We start from the raw sequence: 19,790 nt of genomic DNA on the forward strand, positions 1-19,790 counted from the left end.
TTCTAAAGCGTTTCCTGTAGCTGAGACAATAAAAGATGTAATACTAGTACTCACCACAAGATGGCAGGCGTGACTCAACTACGTCCCAAACTACGGGGCCGGGCGAAGAAAAAGAGCTCTAAAAAAGTTAATGGACAAAAGTAGTTAATTTTCCTTCCACAGCGTTGACAGTTCGTTTAAAGCGCACCAAGAAGTTAGTAAATTTGTGTCCTTCACGACACGAATCTGTCCAAGGCTTCATAGTGTTTCAAACACGTTTGTTGGTTTAGGGTTAATTGGACACGCGGCTGTTATGATGGACTTTAATTACAAAAGGGACTCGTGGACAGAAGCATTTTCCACACAGGTGAGCGAGCGATTTGAGTCACCGACCGCGAATAGAAAAACATAAATTACAAGATTAAAAACATTTAATTTTACTTATTGTATCATCAATTAAATTATTCAAAGTGGCTTGTAATGTAACACATTATTCGTCCTGACCGTGAAGGTATACAGTGAACAATATAAAAACTTTGACTGTAAGCTATTCCTTTATTTATATAACGGAATCTTGTTTTTTGTTGAATCTTGTTCTTGTTGAACTCAGCCATCTTTATTGTTACATTCGTCTCAAACGTCTTGAGGTCGGAACTAGAAAGGGATTCGTCCGATTTTCCCACCTTCCTCAAATACAACATACAACCACTCCAAGACTTTCCGTGTCCACTAATTTCCACTAGGGGGCAGTAAAAGACATACATCGCTAAGTCACCACAGAGCGACAAGAATTCACTAACAAGGCATTTTCTTTTATTCAATAAATAATTGACATTATAAACAGCTGGTGTGTGTGGCACCATTTTTTTTTTACATACAGTTTGATCTATACGGGCATTTCCCGGCTCTTTTTAATTCTCATTATTCTTTATTCGTTTTGAATTCCAAACATTAACAACAACAACAACACAAGAGCTAGATAAAAACATAAAGTGCGTTCATTTGGCAATCATGAGCAGCGCAAAACACAAAAATTGAAGATTGTGTTGTGTGCTGTTCATGTCTCTGCAAAATAAAATCTTAAAATATTTCACATTCACAGTAAGTCAAATCAACACAACACACGCACAAACACTCACTTTATGTACAATCTCACATCATCTACTATAAAAATCACAATACAAACCACATCTACAAACACAAGAATCAGATTCCACATTACAATCACTTAAATTGCGTCGCTGCTGTCGTCAAAGCACCCAAAAATATTTAAAAAATAAAATACAAAGGCAGGCAGCAGTGACAAATACTTCAGTGTTAAAAATCAAAGGTGAAAAAGAGCACACCAGAGCTCATGTTGAAATCAGGACTAAATGCTGCTTGTAGTAGAGTGTCGCTCTCAAAATTTTCATTTTGTTGTACAGAATGTCCACTCATCAAGATGTTGGCACGGAGGCTCGTTTCTTTGGCAAAGACTCGACCCCTCAATGATTAAGCTACATGCCGTATTCCCTCAAATCGTAACGGTGACGCTTCGTTTCCATCGACCGCCGCGAAAACATGTCGCATCTTTCAAACGAGCGCCAACCGAAAGGGTATCTAAAACAAAGCCCTGGGGCACGCCACATCATTTTATGTTGTCCGCAAAAGCAAATCAAGTCAAATTAGCGGCGAGATTGAGGGCTTTACTACGCTGTATTTGTCCTGTGCCCACAAACACACAAAATGTACCACGGACGCTAACAAACTCTCCCGGGTGCACGCAACCTAAAAATAGGACTCATTCATCTCCACAGCAAATGGAAGATTTATTTTCAGGATTAAACAAACCATACGGCGAGTCCCCGCTATGTTGCGGATTTTATGAGTTTTCCGTATACTGGCAAGTCCGAATTTAGAATTGCACACCTTCAGTATAGTACCACATTGTGCTGTGACATTCATTCCAGGCGCAAATGAGGTCAACTGCGAGAGAGTCAGCTTAATTAGGAGCAAGAAGACGAAGGTCCCGGACCAAGCTTCGGTAATAGTCATCATTTTCCACAGAACAGAAAGAATAAATCGTAGATCTGGAGCGTATACCCTTGATAAAAGGGGGTCACTGTATGTCATTTTTTGAGGTGTTTGTACATTGATGTGGTTTCACAGTCATAGCGGTCCTCTGAGGGGAAACCAAAACCACGATGAGTTTGACAAAAGCTCTCATGTTGTCTTTTTTCGGGGGGCTTCCCTGGCTTGGGTTTGATGGAGGATCCCCCAAAATCCTTCACGTCTCACAAACTTTAACGTAATCCCAAGTGGACATTTCTAAGTGCCTGCGAGGAAAGCACAGGACACACTCGAGCGTACGACTAGGGTTGAAAAATGTGGACAATTTTCAAAAATGGAAACTTTCCGCGGAAGTACGGGTGCAACTATTAATCGATTAATTGACAAATAACTGTGTTGTAAGTGTGGAAACACTGCCATCCAATGGTCACAGTTAGCACTACAGTGCTCAATTGGCTTATATTAGGGAAGCATTAATCAAGGGTGTCAGCTACCCTACACAAACAATATATTTGATGAGAATTTTATTATTCATTGTCGTTATTACTATTTTAAAAGGCAAGAATTCTCATCCATGGCACTGACTGTGGAAGTTTATCGAAAAATTGCCGAAAATTACTCAAAAATATTTAGGGAATACGTGAACATTTTGCTGCTGCGATAACAATAACATTTGTCCGAGGGAAAGTTTCCAATTTGGAATTTTACCCATCTTCATCGCCAATTAATGGGAAACCCGTCGAAGCTAGGTCGGAAGTATGCTGCGGCGAGAACAAGGATAGTGTCAAAAGTGGCTATAGAGCGAGCGTGCAGCACAGGAGAACGGCGAGGAGGTTGAGCAGTAAGCGCTCGTCCGGGCCGTGCGTCGCGGCGCGGCTGGTGAAGGCGTCCTTCTCAAAAATGTGATAGCGCTTGCTGTTGGAGTGCAGCATCTTCACGTCCTCCAGGGCGTAGTAGGCGGCCATGGTGAAGTTGATGTCCCCGGACGAGAGTAGGTCAAAGACGCACGATTGGAAGTAGAGATCCTCCACGGGCAAGCGCTCTTTGCACTTAGCCTTGGCCGACTGGTAGGTGAACCTGCGGGTTCCGCCGCCGGCCTGGCTGCGGATCTTTTTGAAATCGATGCGCTGGTTGGCCGGGCAGCCGTGCAGGCACAGGTACAAGTCCTGTTCGTCGTCCTCCTCCACCGAGCGCACCACCTCCTCGGGCATGCGCACGGCGAAGGTCAAGTAGCGGCCCACCTGCCGGACCACCACGGTGGTGCCGATGTAGCGGGCCTGGATCTCCACGTGCTGGCCGGGCACCTTTTCCACCACGCGGAGGGCGTTGGCGCCGTGGCGCTCGCCGCCGTTCTTGGAGCCGTCGGCGAAGGCGGCAGGGAGCTCGTCCGTTTCGGCGTGATACATCTTCTGGTCCACGCACTCCTGGAAGTTCTTGAAGATGATTGTCAGCTACAGAAGATGAGGAAAAAAACACGTAGTTAGTCACTGGTGTTTCTCTGGAAGTCTTGCGATACTTCCGCATCGACGCGAACGAATAGCGATTGGAGGTTTTGGTATCGGGTCAAAACTTGCCTTTTTTTTGAGTATCGGCTTGTCAAGAAGGTTGCCAACACCAGTTACTGACCCGTAAGGCAAAAAAAAAAAAAAAAAACTTCCCTGCGATAGGTGGCGCCATACTGCTGAGGTTTGCCACAATGGCATAACAAATTTCAGGCAAGTACGCCTTAACCAATGCAAAGCATTTTTTTTTTTTTTGGGAGGGGGGGGGGGGGGGGGGCTCAAACATGCCATCAGTGTCTAATTTATTGAACTTCAGACCCTTTCAAACTATTTGTATTGGTCCACAAAAAAAAAGTGTCCTCTTTTGGATCATACAACAAATGTTATCAAAAAGAAGTAATACATATTTTTCCGCAAAAAAATAATATAACGGGTCAGAACTGTTCTCAAAAAGAAATATTTGTCCACAGACAAATATCAAACTTAAAGTCTCCTTTTTTGGGATCGTAGTAGGGATGCGTTCACAAAAATAAATGATAAACTTGACAGGTAACGAGAGGTGGCACATGACAAGTTGGATGGAAACATTCTAGTATAAAGGAGAAGTTTTTACAATACCGGACTTGAATAACCTACTGAACATACTTTATATTTTCCTGAAAAAATTAATTCAATAATTATTTTTCGGGGATTTTCAAATCTCGAGTACCCCCATTTGAGAACCACTACTCTAGGGCCTAGGCTGCAATATCGGTATTCAATCGAAAGTACAAAAATTGTACGGGAACACCTCGAGTAGAAATTCCACTGTAAATATGAAGCTCTCACTGAAAGGAAAGTTTTTCACTATTTCCCTGCCATGTAGTCCACCCAGATTTTGTGTCGCATTTCAGCTAGCTCAACATGGGGGGATTGAGGGTGAGGCCAAGGTAAACGCCCTCCCCTCCACAAAAAAAAAAAAGAAAAAAAGCAGGCAGCAGTCTGAGCAGTGTGTAAAAATCAGGCCTCAGTGTGCAGACACAAAGACGAGGCATTCATCGCGTTGCCAAAGCTGGCAGCGAACCCCGCAACTATGCTCCGGGGAGTGGCGTCGAGGCTAGCTAGCGCGGAGCCGTGTGTACACGGCAGCTAATAAAGCCAGACTGCTCAACCTCGGGGACACTGACGAGCCATTGTCAACGGCGATAACCGCCACGTGGAATGGTTTATTTAAAAAAACAGTTGAAAGGGAAAACCTGCGAAAATAACTGTTATTGTACTCTAGCTAGCCAGCTAGCTTGACGTGTGTGACATTGCTGGGCTAATTCTGATCTCTTAGCAGATTGTTTGCACAGGTGCCTTTGGCTTGCTGCCCAGTTTTCTTTTGTCCACACTAGAGACTCTACTTTGATTCCCAAGTACGCACCATTAAAAAAAAAAAAAAGAAAAAGGAATGAGTTCAAAAGCTAAAACGAGGATCATTAAGAAACAGTGAAAATGATTCCACCGCGCAACGTGATTGGACAAGTTCTGTTATGATAAACTGCAAAGTACACAAAGCGGGCAATAATTGCTGTGAGAAGCTGGAGCGACTCGGTTTTTCATGCAGCTATTAAACGCCGCGGAAATGATTATGAGCACTAAGATAATTGCGCTTGGCGAGAAAATGCTTGCAAAGTTTGTGCTCAGCTTTCCGCCAAGGGAAAAAGTCAAAACCGTTTCAATATTTTTTACAGCGCACAAACTAGAAAGGCTCATAAAGTCCTAAGAAGAATTTCTGAGCTTGGCCTTTTTATGAACTTTATCGTAAATTAACCATCTTTCCATTTTCTTAAGTGAAGAGCCTCGTCAAGGTCACTTTTTGTGGAACATACCCTGTCTATTGCAAAAATCCAAGCTGCATCACTTCATTTAATTAATTCATAATATTTTACTGTTGAAGAACGTATTTGGATATCCTAATGCAAATTATATCAGAAAATTGAGTATTTGGATAAAAATCAAATGTGTGAAATAGAATGGGACCATGGTAGTTTTTTTTTTATTTGTACCTTTTTGTCAATTGTACATAGGGAAACACTGCTGAAAACACAAGGTAGAAATCTTGTTTTTTTTTTTCGCCATCATTTTTTCCATAGCTCTGGGAAAGCCATTTTGAGAATAATACAAAGTTTCTCAGCATAATATCCAGTTTTATTCTGTGTTTTATGCTTCAAAACAGTGATTTTTTTTAGAAAATACCTCGAAAAATGAACTGATTCTGTTTCACTGTCTTCTACATTTATTAATAAGCTACAGTTTTCCAATTTTAGATAAACATGTTTTTTTTTTTATTAAACTCTTGTGTAGCAGGTGGCTGATTTTACGCTCTAGCTACATTAGTGAAGTTTTAGACAAATATCCCCCCATTTGGTTTGTGAAAAAAGTGAGGTCAAGAGAACAGTAGACATGTTTTCTGGCTGAAACAAAGCAGAGTAAGCCTCGTTAGTTACAAAGTGATCAGTAGGAACGGCAACTGCGTCAGTCGTTTTTTTTAAATTTTTGTTGAAGTGCCTTTCAAAAGGTAACCTACGGTATATAGGGGAATTGAGTGCTGCTAGCTGCTAACACTGCTAGCGATACTCCTCTGCGCTAACGCTACTAGCCTCTAATATTGAAGCCGCTGCCAGTCACCGACAACAGGCGCCGTATAATAGAATGTTAGCCTAAATAAGTTTGTTTTAATAATGAGGCGTAATTAGCAGTTGAACTTGATTTCAGTACAATGAAGTATTGTTGATGTTGGTTTTGAGTCAAGTCAGCCGTTATGAATACCAAGTGATTGATGTTGATGTTATTTGGGAAGGTAAAGTTTATCTCCAAATCGGTCTACTCATTGCTGACAGAGTATACTAAATAAACGGGTATCCAACAAATCGGCAATTCAAAGTCATGTCCTGTTTTATGCTATAGGGATGAAAATGTTTAAAATCTGATAAACGTTTGTTGCAGCCCTAGCTTGAATCTTGAAGCGGTGTCGGCGAAGCATAGCTCACCTTGCTTGTAGCAGTGGCAGAGGATCCGGGCAGCACGGGGGTGTTGGTCACCTGGACCGACAGGTACTTGTTGTGAATGAGCGGCCAGGCGCCCTCCACTTTACACGTCTGGAAGTCGTCCCCGAAGGTCCTCAGGTGGGGGTCTCCGAAGAAGCCGCAATGCGTGAAGTTGGGCTGCGCCGAGTTGCGGGCCAAGCTGCGCTCGTAGTGGCAAACCTCGGGACCGTCCGAGCGCTCCTGGCTGTCGGGCGGCGCCGGGGGGAGCGCGGGGGGGAGCGGGGTTCGGGGACGCGGCTGCGAGGTGGGGCCCTCCTTGGAGCAATTGTGCTGGCTCATGAGGTCCTCGATGCCGTGCTGGGCCGAGTGATACGCCAGGTCGCCGCGGCAGGTGCGGGCGGTTCGCCGCACGCAGCTGTTGTAGGTGCGCAGGGCGGTGCAGAACTCCTCCTCCGGGCCGGAGTTGCTCGTGGAGGCCCAGAATTCCGAGTTGCACTTGAGGATCTTGCACTGCAGGCTCTCTGCGAGGGAACGAGGATGCATCGTCATGCGCAAGTTTACGAACACCGGAGCCGCCACGAGAAACGTGTGATTACCGATACCGGATATCATGCTGATACCAGCCTTCTTTCAAGGTATCGAACCCGTGACAGCGGCCGATACCAGTGTTGACCGCTTGTGGCGGTTTTACAATCACGAACTAACGATTGTTGAGCACTCATACTGGCATGAGTCTAAAAAATATATCGTATTTTTAGAGCTTATTAATCCAAGGGGTGGCCAAGATTTTTGACTCATGTGCCACAAAGGGATCTAAAATGTGAAAAAAATGGCTGAAGCAGGAGCAGATGGATGGAGTGTTTTGATAATATACCTGATAATAGAAAAAAATGTGGGATATTTCAATAGAAATTTGACAAAGTATTACGATAGTGTTATACAAGTTCCATGTATCTAAATGGTTATTGAAATGAAAAAATTAAGTTTTTGCCAGTGCTGGCAGTTACTATTTTAAAGCACTTTTAGTTCTGCTATCCTTCAGGATATTAACATTATCATTCTCCTCCTGACTGATAATTTCTTCAAGTTCGGTGGGCCGAATTAAAAAATCTAACGGGCCCACATATGGCCCCCGGGCCGTAGTTTGCCCATTCCAGGATTAATCTAGTCATTACTTTTGATTCATCGAATAATTGGCAAAATCTAATTTGCATTTGTTGATTGCGAGACATTCTTTCCAATTACTTTTATTAATCTTTTTTTTATTATGTTTAGCAAAACCAAATTAGCAATATCACACAAGTGCCGTGTTTTTCTTAGACACCTTTTAGACACTCTAAACTATTTCTTTTCAGTATCTGTGCTGACATCAGAAACTGGAAAAATAGCAAGGAGAGGAATAAGAAATTGACAATTAATTTCTTGCATATTTAAGTAGGCAATTTTTTGAAATATATAGGTCTGTCGTTAAAACTGTCATAATATTTCCGGGAAATAATATGTATCAAAAGTATTAGTGGTATCGATACTTGGTATCTGTGAGTATTCTAGAATTATTTATATATATATATATATATATATATATATATATATATATATATATATATATATATAAAAAAAAATTTTAATGTTTGTGGCATTTAACCCCTTTACAATTTTTTTAAAGCAACACGACGGCAAAGTAAAAGTACTTTTACTTTGTTCAAAGTAAAAGTACTTTTACTTTGTTCAAACTAAAAGTATGGAGGTTTTGCGCTTTTTCCTTTTTACAGTAGTCAACTTTTATTGACACTCATCTGTTGCCTCTCGCGTTAGTGGTTTTACAATGGTTTCTATTTACCTTCCGTCTGGTTTTTATGAACACTCAGGCCTACTATGCTACGTATGATGAAGGTGAAACTCCTTTGAGAACCACTTGCAGAAATCTATCCCTTCATTTGCGTAAACACTACTCAAGTAGTTCGTCGCCAATTCGATCGACGGCCTCCAGGAAACTCTTTACACAAACATTGCGACACAACGTTTGACTTGTGATGCTTTCAGGAACCCAGGGTGGGTGCGTTTGCATGAAAACCACTTTAAAGTCCCATTTTTAAAAGCCCAACACCCTAAAAGACATATCACCGCCTGACAATAAAACAATGTAATAATCTCAACTATCATCAAGTTATCACTCTTGTTGTTGGATGGTGAGTGACCTAAGATCGAATACTGATAAGGCTTTGACAAATATTTCGTTTGATGAAGAGGGGGTGAAAGTGTCCCAGTGCTGTCATTTCGTTTATTTGGGTTTTAAATTTGCTTTTATTAGCATACTTGCCATGGTAACTTTAAAGCAGTCAGTCAATGCCATGTTTCTCTCTAAAGGAATGGGCTTTAAAGAAGATGACTTAAGTATCAAATCCCCCCCCCCACTCCCCCTCCCCTCTCTCTCTTTCAAACACACACACTCACACACTTTTTAAATTATTTTTAGAGTCAGCATTGAGCCATCTTCTCTGGTATGAGCAAACCTAAGGGGAAAAAAGTTTTAAATTTCCATGAGCTACCGTTAAAAAACCAAATGCACGCCCCCATCCCGAAGGAGCAAAAACATCTTCTCCTTACCTTCTGACTTCATCCAAAATCCATCACAAAGACTTAACATTTTAAAAACATGCTGTTTTTATATCACTTCTGCAGAATGCAGCATCTAAGCATTTATGCACTGTAAAGTTGTGTTTGTGTGTGTGTGTGTTTTAGCTCTGGAGCAAGCACAAAAATAAGTCACACAGGGACAGAGTGTCGATAAAAGAAAAAAAATAAAATGTAGTGGCTGAAAATTTTGTATAGACCTTAATGGCTGCAGATGAGATGTGATAGATTTTGTCAAAGCGTTTCGGATGCTATGTACACACGTAAGCTAGCAAATGCGTTTGAAGTGTTCTGCATGTTCTTTTTTTTAACGTATGTTCTAAATAGAATAAGTTTATGTTTTTAAGACATTTTCCATATGTCCAAATGTATTCATCTTATTTTTTTTTTTTTTAATGTGGCTAGAGGAGTGGTTTAATCAGGTAGTTTAAAACATTTCAACGTTCCCTCAGTGACTGTGTTTACTTTCGCTGTTTCAGCATATGTTGCATATAGTACATTTTTTTCTATTGGCATTACTTTCTTTTCACAATATTTGTGTACTTTTGTAGCCCTTTGATGCAAATAATAATAAAAATTAGAGAAAAACAAAACCTACAAAAAAAAGAATTTCCCAACCCCGATCTTTCCTCTTCTCGATTCCAAACAGCTGAAAATAATGTGATTGGCCCTGATTTCCTATCATGTGATCAATATCTGGACCACCCTATATGAATTTAAATGTCCCATTATTTAGACACTTAAAGGGATAGTGCGTAAGATTTAGATCGTTTTTCATTACGGACAGCAGGAGGTGCTGCAGGTGCTGCATTTACCATTGTCCGTAGCTATAACAAACATGGCCGCCACCCCAATGTAATATAATTTAATGATAACTAGACCTATGAACTATATTTCAAACATACTGTTGGTCATTAAGAACACATTCATTTGCATTGTTTGAAAAGTACAATAATTTAATCCTTTATAATGAAAAAAACGGTCTAAATCTTACACACTGTCCCTTTAAATTATTACATGAAATGTTTTGTATAACATACTAATCCCAGTATTTATTTAACGAGTAAAACATTATTGTTTTAACACACAACACAGAAGAGCCAGAGACTTTTGAACGATATTTTTGTGAATGAACGATTTTCTTTTCAAGTGCGAAAAGTCCCATCAGCATTGATTGTTAATTACATTTAGTTAGTTTTTCGCGTGCTTTTGCGACATTTTTTTCGATTTACAACACTTGCAACAGCGGTAAATATTACCCGTTCAAACAACGAAAATGCCAAAATGTTATCCAGTATTGTAATTTGAGTAAATTGGGTACAATATTATTATTTTTTTCTTTTTAATAGTTTCGACTTACCTGAAGGAAAGAGCGATACGAAGAGAGCGAGGACTCTGCACACGTCAAGCGCCGAGGGTCTGCCTCTCTTCCCCATAACCATCCATCCAGCTCGGGGTCGCCCTTCGCTCCTCTGCCTGGTGGAACGGGCGACACGGCGGGGTACAAGTTGAGAAAAGCCCGGAAAACGAGTCTCAAGCCCGGCCCGTCCTCTCTCATCCCTTCCTCTCCTCGCCGGCCGGTAAGTCTACCGAAAGTCAGCTAGTCAGCCGCGGTGAGAAGTTTAGCGAAAGAGCAGGTCATTTCTTTTCCTCGTTTCCTTTGCGGGAGGGTGCGCAAATGTGTGGATGCCAGCCGGGGAGAGTGAAGGGGAAACCCGGGGAGCCAATCGCTGTCCGGGCCCCCCTTTTACCACGACCCCCGCCTCCCCCAAACTACACACGGTTCGAATTACACTTCAATGCGCAAACTTGTTCCACTATGAGCAAGTGAAGCGTTCACAAAGCAAGATGAAATCAAAAACTCAATCCTCACACTCGCCTGTTAATTAATGTTATCGATGTCATTATACTTGTTTTTTGGGAGGTAAAATTTGTGAATAAAAACTACTAGGGTACCCATGACTACTTGAGAGGCAAGTACTTGAAAAAGTGGGCTCAAAGATCCTTAAAAATAATGAATGGATGGTTTCTGAATTCAATTAACTTGGATATTGTGAGTTTTGGAGAGTGTTTATCTGCTGCTTAGTGATAAACTTGACAAAAGCTACCACTGTACCATTGTACGTTATGTATAGAAAAAAATCTTTTGGGGGGAGTGATGCACACTCCTAATAGATGAGGGATGACTCTGATTGGTTGTTTTTCATCTGGCACTGTGGTGTCATGTACTGTATTTCAAATTAGAGGCAAAAGATACAAAAAGATGTTTGTTTTTTCCACAGATCATATTCACCATTTGCTTCTGTCAAGTCATAGCTGATTATTCGAACTAATGTAATATTTCTAATTTGAAACTCCCCCGTTATTGTTTTACTCCATATTTTCCTTTGATATTAATGACGATTTACTTTAAAAATAGGCATGGATGGCTATATTTGGGGGGGACAAAGGAAAACATTCCAAGCCATGCAAATATACTAAAATTTGCTTCCAGCATCATCATAATAATTCATAGTAATTGATAGAAAATGTAGAGCATGCGTACATGCAGCCAATATGAGCGTCGAAGAGTTGGGATCTGACTGCAGTGGAAGAAATGACAAAAAAAAAAGTCACTGTCAATGATTTGTGAGCGTTTGTCAAAAAGGGAGCCACGAGGCGCATTCCAGACCCCCAAAGCATTTTTTTATTTTTTATTTGGATTGTTTTGCAGGAGAATAGAGTCACAAGAGGGCGCCATCAGGACCATGTCTGGGTGTCCCAAAAATAAGGTTGGCACCCACATATGGTCCGCAGGGCAGGGTTGCAGATTGTCATTAAAAATTTCCCGTGAAAATGCGTTAGAGGTTAATATGTTACAGTAAATGTTGATGTTATGGCAATTCCTGATATAGTAGACTCTGTTTGTCTTCCAGGGACAAATTGTAAAAGTATTAGGAACCTTGAATTTAAACCTAATAAAAAATGCAAAATATGATGCAAGGAGATCATATGGTAAGATCTAGTTTGGGAAAACCCCCAAGTGTGTCTCTTTTTGTCCTGTACAAATGACATGTCATTTCAAATGTACTTAGGTTGCAGCCGGTTGTAATTTTTCAAAACGGAGCAAGGAAGTTGTGTCTTTGCAATCCTCTCACGTATGATGGAGTTGACCTTCTACAACCGGGGTTGAGCCTTTACGCGTTTGCGAGCAGGGTGGCCCCGCTCAGACGCGTTTCCAGAAATGTAGTCCAATGTGATGAATCATTCGGGCCTTAGGATGAAGACATAGTTTTTGCTGACTCTCTCTCGGCACTTCGAGATGAATCATTTGGAGCGACACCCAACAAAGCGGTGCTTAGCATAACCTCAAGCTAATCGTTTTCAAGTAGAAAATTAGAAGATACAATGCATGTTTACTTTTAACATATGGCACGGCGAACATGTAAATAAAATTAGAATCATAATAAATCTACGATGAATTAGGATGTTCATTTATCATTTTATATGACTGGATGATTGACAGTGAACCGTGACCAATGACCATGAATCATGAATGCCATCTGACAGGCTGTCTATGGATCTGAAATGACAGTTTTGACAAAAATGTGCATAGCCACACTCTGTGCATGTTTTCAATCACTAATTTTGTGTGAGTGGATAATAAATATCATTAAGGCGAAGAGCATCATTTTTAAACTAGATACATATGTCTCTGAATTTTCAATCATCCAGATCATTGTAACCAACAAAGGTTGAATCCAGGCAACAGAATTCTTAACATTTATTAAAAAAATGATACTTTTAGACCAGTGGTTCTCAACAGCCACTGCAAAGCATTTTTGGATAAAAACAAAGCTTTATGAAAAGGTGCTATGCCATCCATGTGTGATTTATGAAAATGTTGAACATTTTTAGTGGTATTTTTTGATATATTGTTTTCTGCAACTTAAGAAAATTGTGTAACACCATCGGTTTTATTTGTGGCTCGTCTGTTGGAAAATCGTCACTGATGACAGTGTGTGTCTTAGTAACACTCAATAAAATAGCAATATAGAAACTCAAAACAGGCATACAATTTTTTTGCCAAGGACCTACTATACAATAGAAATGATTTCCCTCCTGTCCCAATTAATTTGCTGTTAGTTTGAAAAGAAAGCTGCTGTTCCTAAGGATGACATTATTTTTTTTTAACTTAATATACATGGTAAAGATAAATCAATCAAACTATTACACATTGTCTATATAAAGTAGTTATTTACGACATCAAAAATGCTACGTTAAGTCTAATGCAGTATGCCATAGAATCTTCATTAGTTATTAAAAATTGTCTGCTGCGTTAAACTGTATTGTTAGTATATACCGCAGACCACAATCATGCAAATGTAGGGCTGCAAGTGGCCCCCGGGCCATAGTTTGGACACCTCTGAATTAAAATGAGAGAAAATTATCAATAATTTTATGAAATTTTAAGGAAAATGCTTTGTTGGAATCTATAGGTCTTTATTTAAAATGATCTAATGATTGTTGGGGGATATTTTGTGTGTCAAAAGTATTTGGTGACTACTTAATAGTTGTACTGAGAAAAGGTGGCATCAAACATCACTTAATATTATTCATGTGCGTCACACGACTTTGAAGCACCACGCAACCTATATAACAATAAAACATCCTTCATGTTGTTTTCATGGCGTTAAATCTGTGATTCCACTTGCTTTATTATTTTGAGATATTGACCACTACTACCATAGAATTTGCCTACCTTCGCACCTGTAAAAAATGTACATTAATATGTGCATCGTAGTCAGACTAATCCAACAGATGGCGCTTGTAAAATCAACTCGACCTCCTCACATGGTGTTACGAGGACAGCCAAAGCTGTCATTAAACTTCAACCTTATTGGACAGCTCGGTTATTGCTAATTGCAGCTGTCACGCCATTAGGGGGTTTACGAACATGGAAATGTGCAGTGAAGCAGCAGACAGGCAGGTGGGGGTGGGATGAATGGTCAAGAAATAAAACGCTGCTCCACAGGTTTGCATTGACTTTTCTGCAAGCAACAGTTGAAATAATTGCGGAAACGTCACTCATTTTGCACATGCACCAAAGAGATACATCTCAAAAAATGAAAAATGTCAAAAGGCACGAACCAACCTTTGCGACTGCATGGAGTCGTGCAGGAACCCGGAGGACGGCGAACCAGACGCAGACGCCGCCTGGGAGCCCCCTCCTCGCTCGGAAAACAAATAAACACGTCGTCCAGTGTCAGTGTAATCCCAAATCCGACTCACTCGGCGGCTCTCTGCGCGTCAAATCCACCAACGTGCACATGACGTGCAGCGTGCAAACAAAAAAGTGCTTTCCCGGAGTTGAGCTTCATCCAAAGCGACGCCAATCACTTCTGCCGTGTGCAGTCGACCGCCGGTCGTTTGGTTAAAAAAAACAAAAAACAATGTGACATCAAGTCACACATCCGCGCGCGTAATCCAAATACTTTTGAAATGAGGAGCGAGAAGAATCCGAATTTTTCTGGAGGTTGCTCGGCTGCCGCTGCTGCGTGGTGAGGTCCGTTGTGTGGATGTTGTGAAATGGCTCGTTAGAAAGTGTGAGGGAGACAATGATCGGCGCTGCGTGACGCCGAGCTCTGCTGTGAGCAAGTGAAGCCCTCCTAGTTGCCACCAGAGAAGGCGAATCTGCACGGATTCGAATGTTTGCAACGACAAGCAACTAAAGGCTATTTCGGCATCTTCTCCAGTTGACTTCTATTAATATTTTGGACCATATTTTAATCTTTTATACTTGTCCTGCACGCTAATATCCCCTAGGATGCCGTTGTAAAATCCAAGAGATTCGAATTGCATACCGTGCTTTGAGATGCGAGTGGCATGATTTACAAGTTTTCCAGATAAGAACAATCGTTTTTTGAATGCAAAAAAAAAAATTGGGAGACGAGCACTTTATGGTGGCTGTCAACTTATGCTACTACACACACACAGTAGGTAATTCTTAAAAAAAATTCTTGAAGCTGTTTATTGCCACTCCCATGTGAATTTTACTGTCAAGCCGAACAGAAAACAAAATTCCACCTTGCGTATTTAAAGCAAGCACATAGTTTTGCCTTAGGAATGTCTACTTAATGCTAACAAAGCATACAAAATGCCATAGATATGCTAACTAACAGCATAGCAGCGATAGAGTAGATTCTACTCAGTAGAATCCTCTGTCATTGGTTTTCGACAATTTTCTTTTTGATGAGATACACTGCAAAAAAAATCAGCAAAGTAAGCAGTGCCAAAAAAAATAGATGGGAAAAAAAGATTGAGGCACAGTGCTATAAGTGATTTTACATTTGTAGTTGTTATTGCTAGGCAAATTTTATTAAGGTACTTCATAAAATAGGTTGTGTAGCATCATCTTTTTCATTTGTGGTTTAACAATTGTGTCACTAATGTCATTGCACCTGCGAAACAAAATAAAGACATGCAACATTTTGCAAAAGAATCTCTCTAACAATATGCATTTATAGTTTGTTCATGTTGCAATTAATTTGCTCTTAAATTGAAAAGCAAAATGTGCTGGCGGTGTCATTAAAAAGCATTAAATTCGCAGATACCAGCAGAAAACTTGTTAAAATCTCATATATTTAATCAATTACCTTACCTAACAGCTATTTGGACTCAAATGGTAGAGCAACACATGTTGACTGACGATATAAACACAGGCCTATATTCTTTATCCTTGTAAAGAATGACCATTATTACTGAAGAAAGGGGGATGTGATTGGCTTTTTATATGATTGTATTGTATTGCCCTAGGTGTGCACTACAAAAGAAGCTGCTGTATGTCCAATACATTGACTAGATTCTATTTAATTACGTGATCACTGTATGTGTTTAAAAAGTAACTTACAGTGATATTTTTCAGTTAAAAGTGGTCACCAAACTAATTCAACACATATAACAAGGCACAAATGTATATAAATTGATCAAGATGTGGTCAATGTTTGGGGTGGGGGCGACAACCCAACAAGTTAGGAGACAAATTCAACATAATGAGAATTTAATGGCGACAGACACATAGCAGCAGGGTGAAAAGGGGGGTCGGAGTGTGGAGGGCCGTATTGAGGCTGCACCTGTGTTTTGGGATCAGGCTGCAAGCAGGGAAATACCACTGCAAGCCAAGCCTCCCCCACCCCTTCCTCCTCTCCAGCCTGAACTCCTGCCCACACGGGTGGCTCTCCCCGGCTCCGGTTTCTCCTCCTCTGATCACAAAAATTCATTACGCCAGAGTGTGTGGAGATTTCCCTGCCAGCTCTCTTCTGCTAAGATACAAATCAAAATGGAGGACCGAAATGCTTTCGCTTCGGGCCTTTGTTGCTTATTGCTCAAAACGACGCGGGAGATGCTACATTAGCATGCGGCCGCCGGGTAGAGCTTTAACATGACATCACCCTTTTGTGTATCGGGGTGGAAAAAAAAAAAAAAAAAAACCTGTGTAATTGGTTGATCTCAGCCGCCCGCCGACCTGCGTGGCCTTTCCAGATGGCCGTTGAGAGGCAGCATATTTTACCTTGATGGAAGGGAAGAACATGAAAGGCTGACACCCTAGTGTGAAAAGGACGCTTTTAGAGGTGCCGGATGCTAGCCGTTTTCTCAAACACAGCTGCTGTACATGCCGCCTCGCCCAAATTTTGTGATAGGGCCAGCCAGCAGATCTGCTTTGCATGCGACGAGCTTCGAAAGTTTCACGTTTAGAGACGATCGTGAAGCAGGCTCGGAGTCGTGCCTCTTACACGATCAAAACGGTTGGGTCAAAAATAACCCCAATTATGGGTGATGAAGTCTGCTTCAAGGATATGTTTGATCCACTTTTTTTGCACAAAGATAAGTTGGGTAAAATTGACCCAAATACTGATTGGTCCCTTTTTGAGCCATAATTGGGTTATTTTCGAAATGTATTTTTTTTAAAGTGCACAGAGTTTTGTTATATTTTATATTTTGAAGTAAAAAAACATTATGGGTTTCGCCTGAAGGTGAATTTCAAAATTGCATTTGTTGATTGAAGAATTTAGCTGAACAGTCTAGTCAAAAAGGAATTATGTTTTGAGTTGTGTTTTTAAACCAAAATTTTGGGTAAGAATTACAAAATACCTGGAAAAAAATGGTTGTAAACAAAAAAGTAATTTACAAAAAAATGGACAATGAAAAATGTATAATAAATGAAGGCAAAGTTGAGAGTAGAAAGACATTACGTGAAAAACATGAATGAAAGTATCTTTAACAATAACTATATTGCAACTGACAAAACAATGAAAAAATATATAAGCAAAATACACAATAGCAAAAATGAATAAAATGTAATACAGTAATGAAAAACCAAAATGGAAAATGTATAACAAGCAAAAAAACATATATGACAGACATGAAATGAATAACATAATAAATGAAAGTCTAATAATAAACAATATATATAAAATGACAAAAAATGACAAAAAAACAAATATAATAAAAAAAAAAACTGAAGATATATTAAATGAAAAACATAATTGAAACTATAATGAGCAGTAAACGTTGACTGGCCAAGAAATTACAAAAAAAGTATAATAAACAAAGATAAACTAAAAAAAACAAATGTAACAAATGAAAAAAATATGAAATGCAAAGATAATCAATAAAAAACAAAACAATAAATGAAAACAATAATAAATGAAAGTCTAATGAATAATAGCATCATAACCCCCAAAACAATGAAAAACTTATATTAAAGAATAAATAAAATGGATATACTGTTTATGAAAAAACAAAAACATTGTTAAAAAAAATACCTATGGACTTCACATTTTGCGCGTATTATTTCAAACATATTTTCTCAGATAAATAGACTGTCTTCCAAAATTTCCTCATAAACTATCCAATTTGATTTAGTAATGATGAACCTGCTTGGACTCGTTCCGAAAATAAGACGGCTAACCTAACTGATTGTGATTGTCCAACTTTGAGCTGGCCCTGCGCTTCGCGGACACGACCATATAAAGACATCCCTGACAGCTGGACATGAAACTAGAAACCGACTCTTCCGAGCATTTACTGGATGAACCTTCAGCTCCCGAAGACTGCATGTTTAGAAGGCAATGTTTTTATGACTGATATTTGTGTACAGCATTGGCAAAACTGCACAAAAACATCGTAGATGGCCATGATGATATTTTGTGGGGGAGTCGTGTGTGGAAAGGAGGAACCTGAAATGTCATGACGCACATCTCAACAAAAAGCAGATAGCAGAAATGATGACTACGTTTTTCTTTTTTAAACACGATACAACAGAGTTCCTCAGAATTACTTATTCATGCAGCTCAGGTCTGACCTAGAAATAGTACTCTTCTTATTTCGCAAAGGAGACACTATAAAAGTTTAACATGAAGGGGCTTCATGTTCCAATTAATTTGCTCTTAATTTAAAAACAAAAATGTACTATTTTTGTTAAAAATCATTGCATTTGGTTTGCTGATACCTTCAGAAACTCTTAAAATCTTTAAAAAAAAAAAGTGCATTCATGTACCCCTAGGGTCACTCGTACCACCATTTAAACCCGCTGAAACACTCAAAAATTATATTACCGTATTTTTCAGACTATAAGTCGCAACCATAAAGGTGTAAGAGAAAATCTATTTTTGTCATGTATAGGCCACACTAGACTATAACCCGCAGGTTGTAACAGCAGATATTTATGTTGAAAGATGGTATGGTGTACATATAGTAGAGAACCTTGTAAAATGTGTATTTGTTATTTAAAACGTTTTTTTTCCACTGTTAAGAAATAAGAGCAGCAGCACAAATATTTTCAGCATCACTGACACACTTGGATTGTTAGAATACTGCACCAACACAACAGTAACACATCCGGTTGCATTTTCAAGTGAACCTTGTCCCCATGTCGCTGGTAAAATAGCAGTTCAAATTCATCAAAACTTCATTTGTGTATTCTTCCATCTCCCTTTGTATACCAGGATATTGGCCCCATGTGGCTAATAAAAAATAAATGCTGAAATACCACACTGGACTATAAGCCAAAGGGTTCAAAGCGTGAGAAAAAAATATTAGGTTGTGGTCCGAAATTGACAGTAACCAAGAAAAATGCTTGACCGATTTATTCCCCATAGTAAAACGCTATTTCTAGTTAAAGATATATTTTAAATTTCTCTCACTTGTTAACTGGCAGCCATGCATCCAGCACTATGCTTTCTGATAATGAGTATGTGCGGGTGAATCCAAAAACTCCATTAAGAGGTGATACGCAAAGCTCTGCAGAGACACCGTGTGAAATTACGGCCACGCTCGATAACTACACGGATGCAGGGACGCTTGCAAATTGGCCCGTTGGCGCCCACGGAGGAGTGAGCTTGAATACGTAAACCCTCATTACACAATCTCCTTTCGCCTCGTGCGGCAGGAAGGTGAGTCTTTTGAAAAGCCGCACCGCGATCCACCGAAAAAAAAAAACTGTTTAATTCCGGATGCGGACTGCACTAGACAGACTGTGTAAAGATGTCAAGACGAATCATTAGCTTTGCGGCAAAGCGACGCTGACCTCAATGAAAGGAAGCGCGTCAAGACAAATTTCGGAAACCTTCGTGAA

At 40.0% G+C, this 19,790-nt stretch overlaps 1 protein-coding gene across 1 annotated transcript; it reads right to left on the reverse strand.

The window, feature by feature from the left end:
- Positions 1-765: 765 nt before the first annotated feature.
- rgma (repulsive guidance molecule BMP co-receptor a) lies at positions 766-14,760 on the reverse strand. Its single transcript, XM_088418198.1, has 4 exons — positions 14,310-14,760; positions 10,536-10,651; positions 6,545-7,062; positions 766-3,479 (listed from the first exon to the last, which is right to left on the reverse strand). The coding sequence occupies exons 1-4, from the start codon at positions 14,321-14,323 to the stop codon at positions 2,823-2,825; spliced, it is 1,305 nt and encodes a 434-aa protein (XP_088274324.1). The 5' UTR covers positions 14,324-14,760; the 3' UTR covers positions 766-2,822.
- Between the last annotated feature and the right edge of the window lie 5,030 nt (positions 14,761-19,790).

The sequence above is a fragment of the Hippichthys cyanospilos genome, chromosome 6 (assembly GCF_059441005.1).
Source record: "Hippichthys cyanospilos isolate Australia breed blue-spotted pipefish chromosome 6, RoL_Hcya_1.0, whole genome shotgun sequence".
NCBI lineage: Eukaryota > Metazoa > Chordata > Actinopteri > Syngnathiformes > Syngnathidae > Hippichthys > Hippichthys cyanospilos.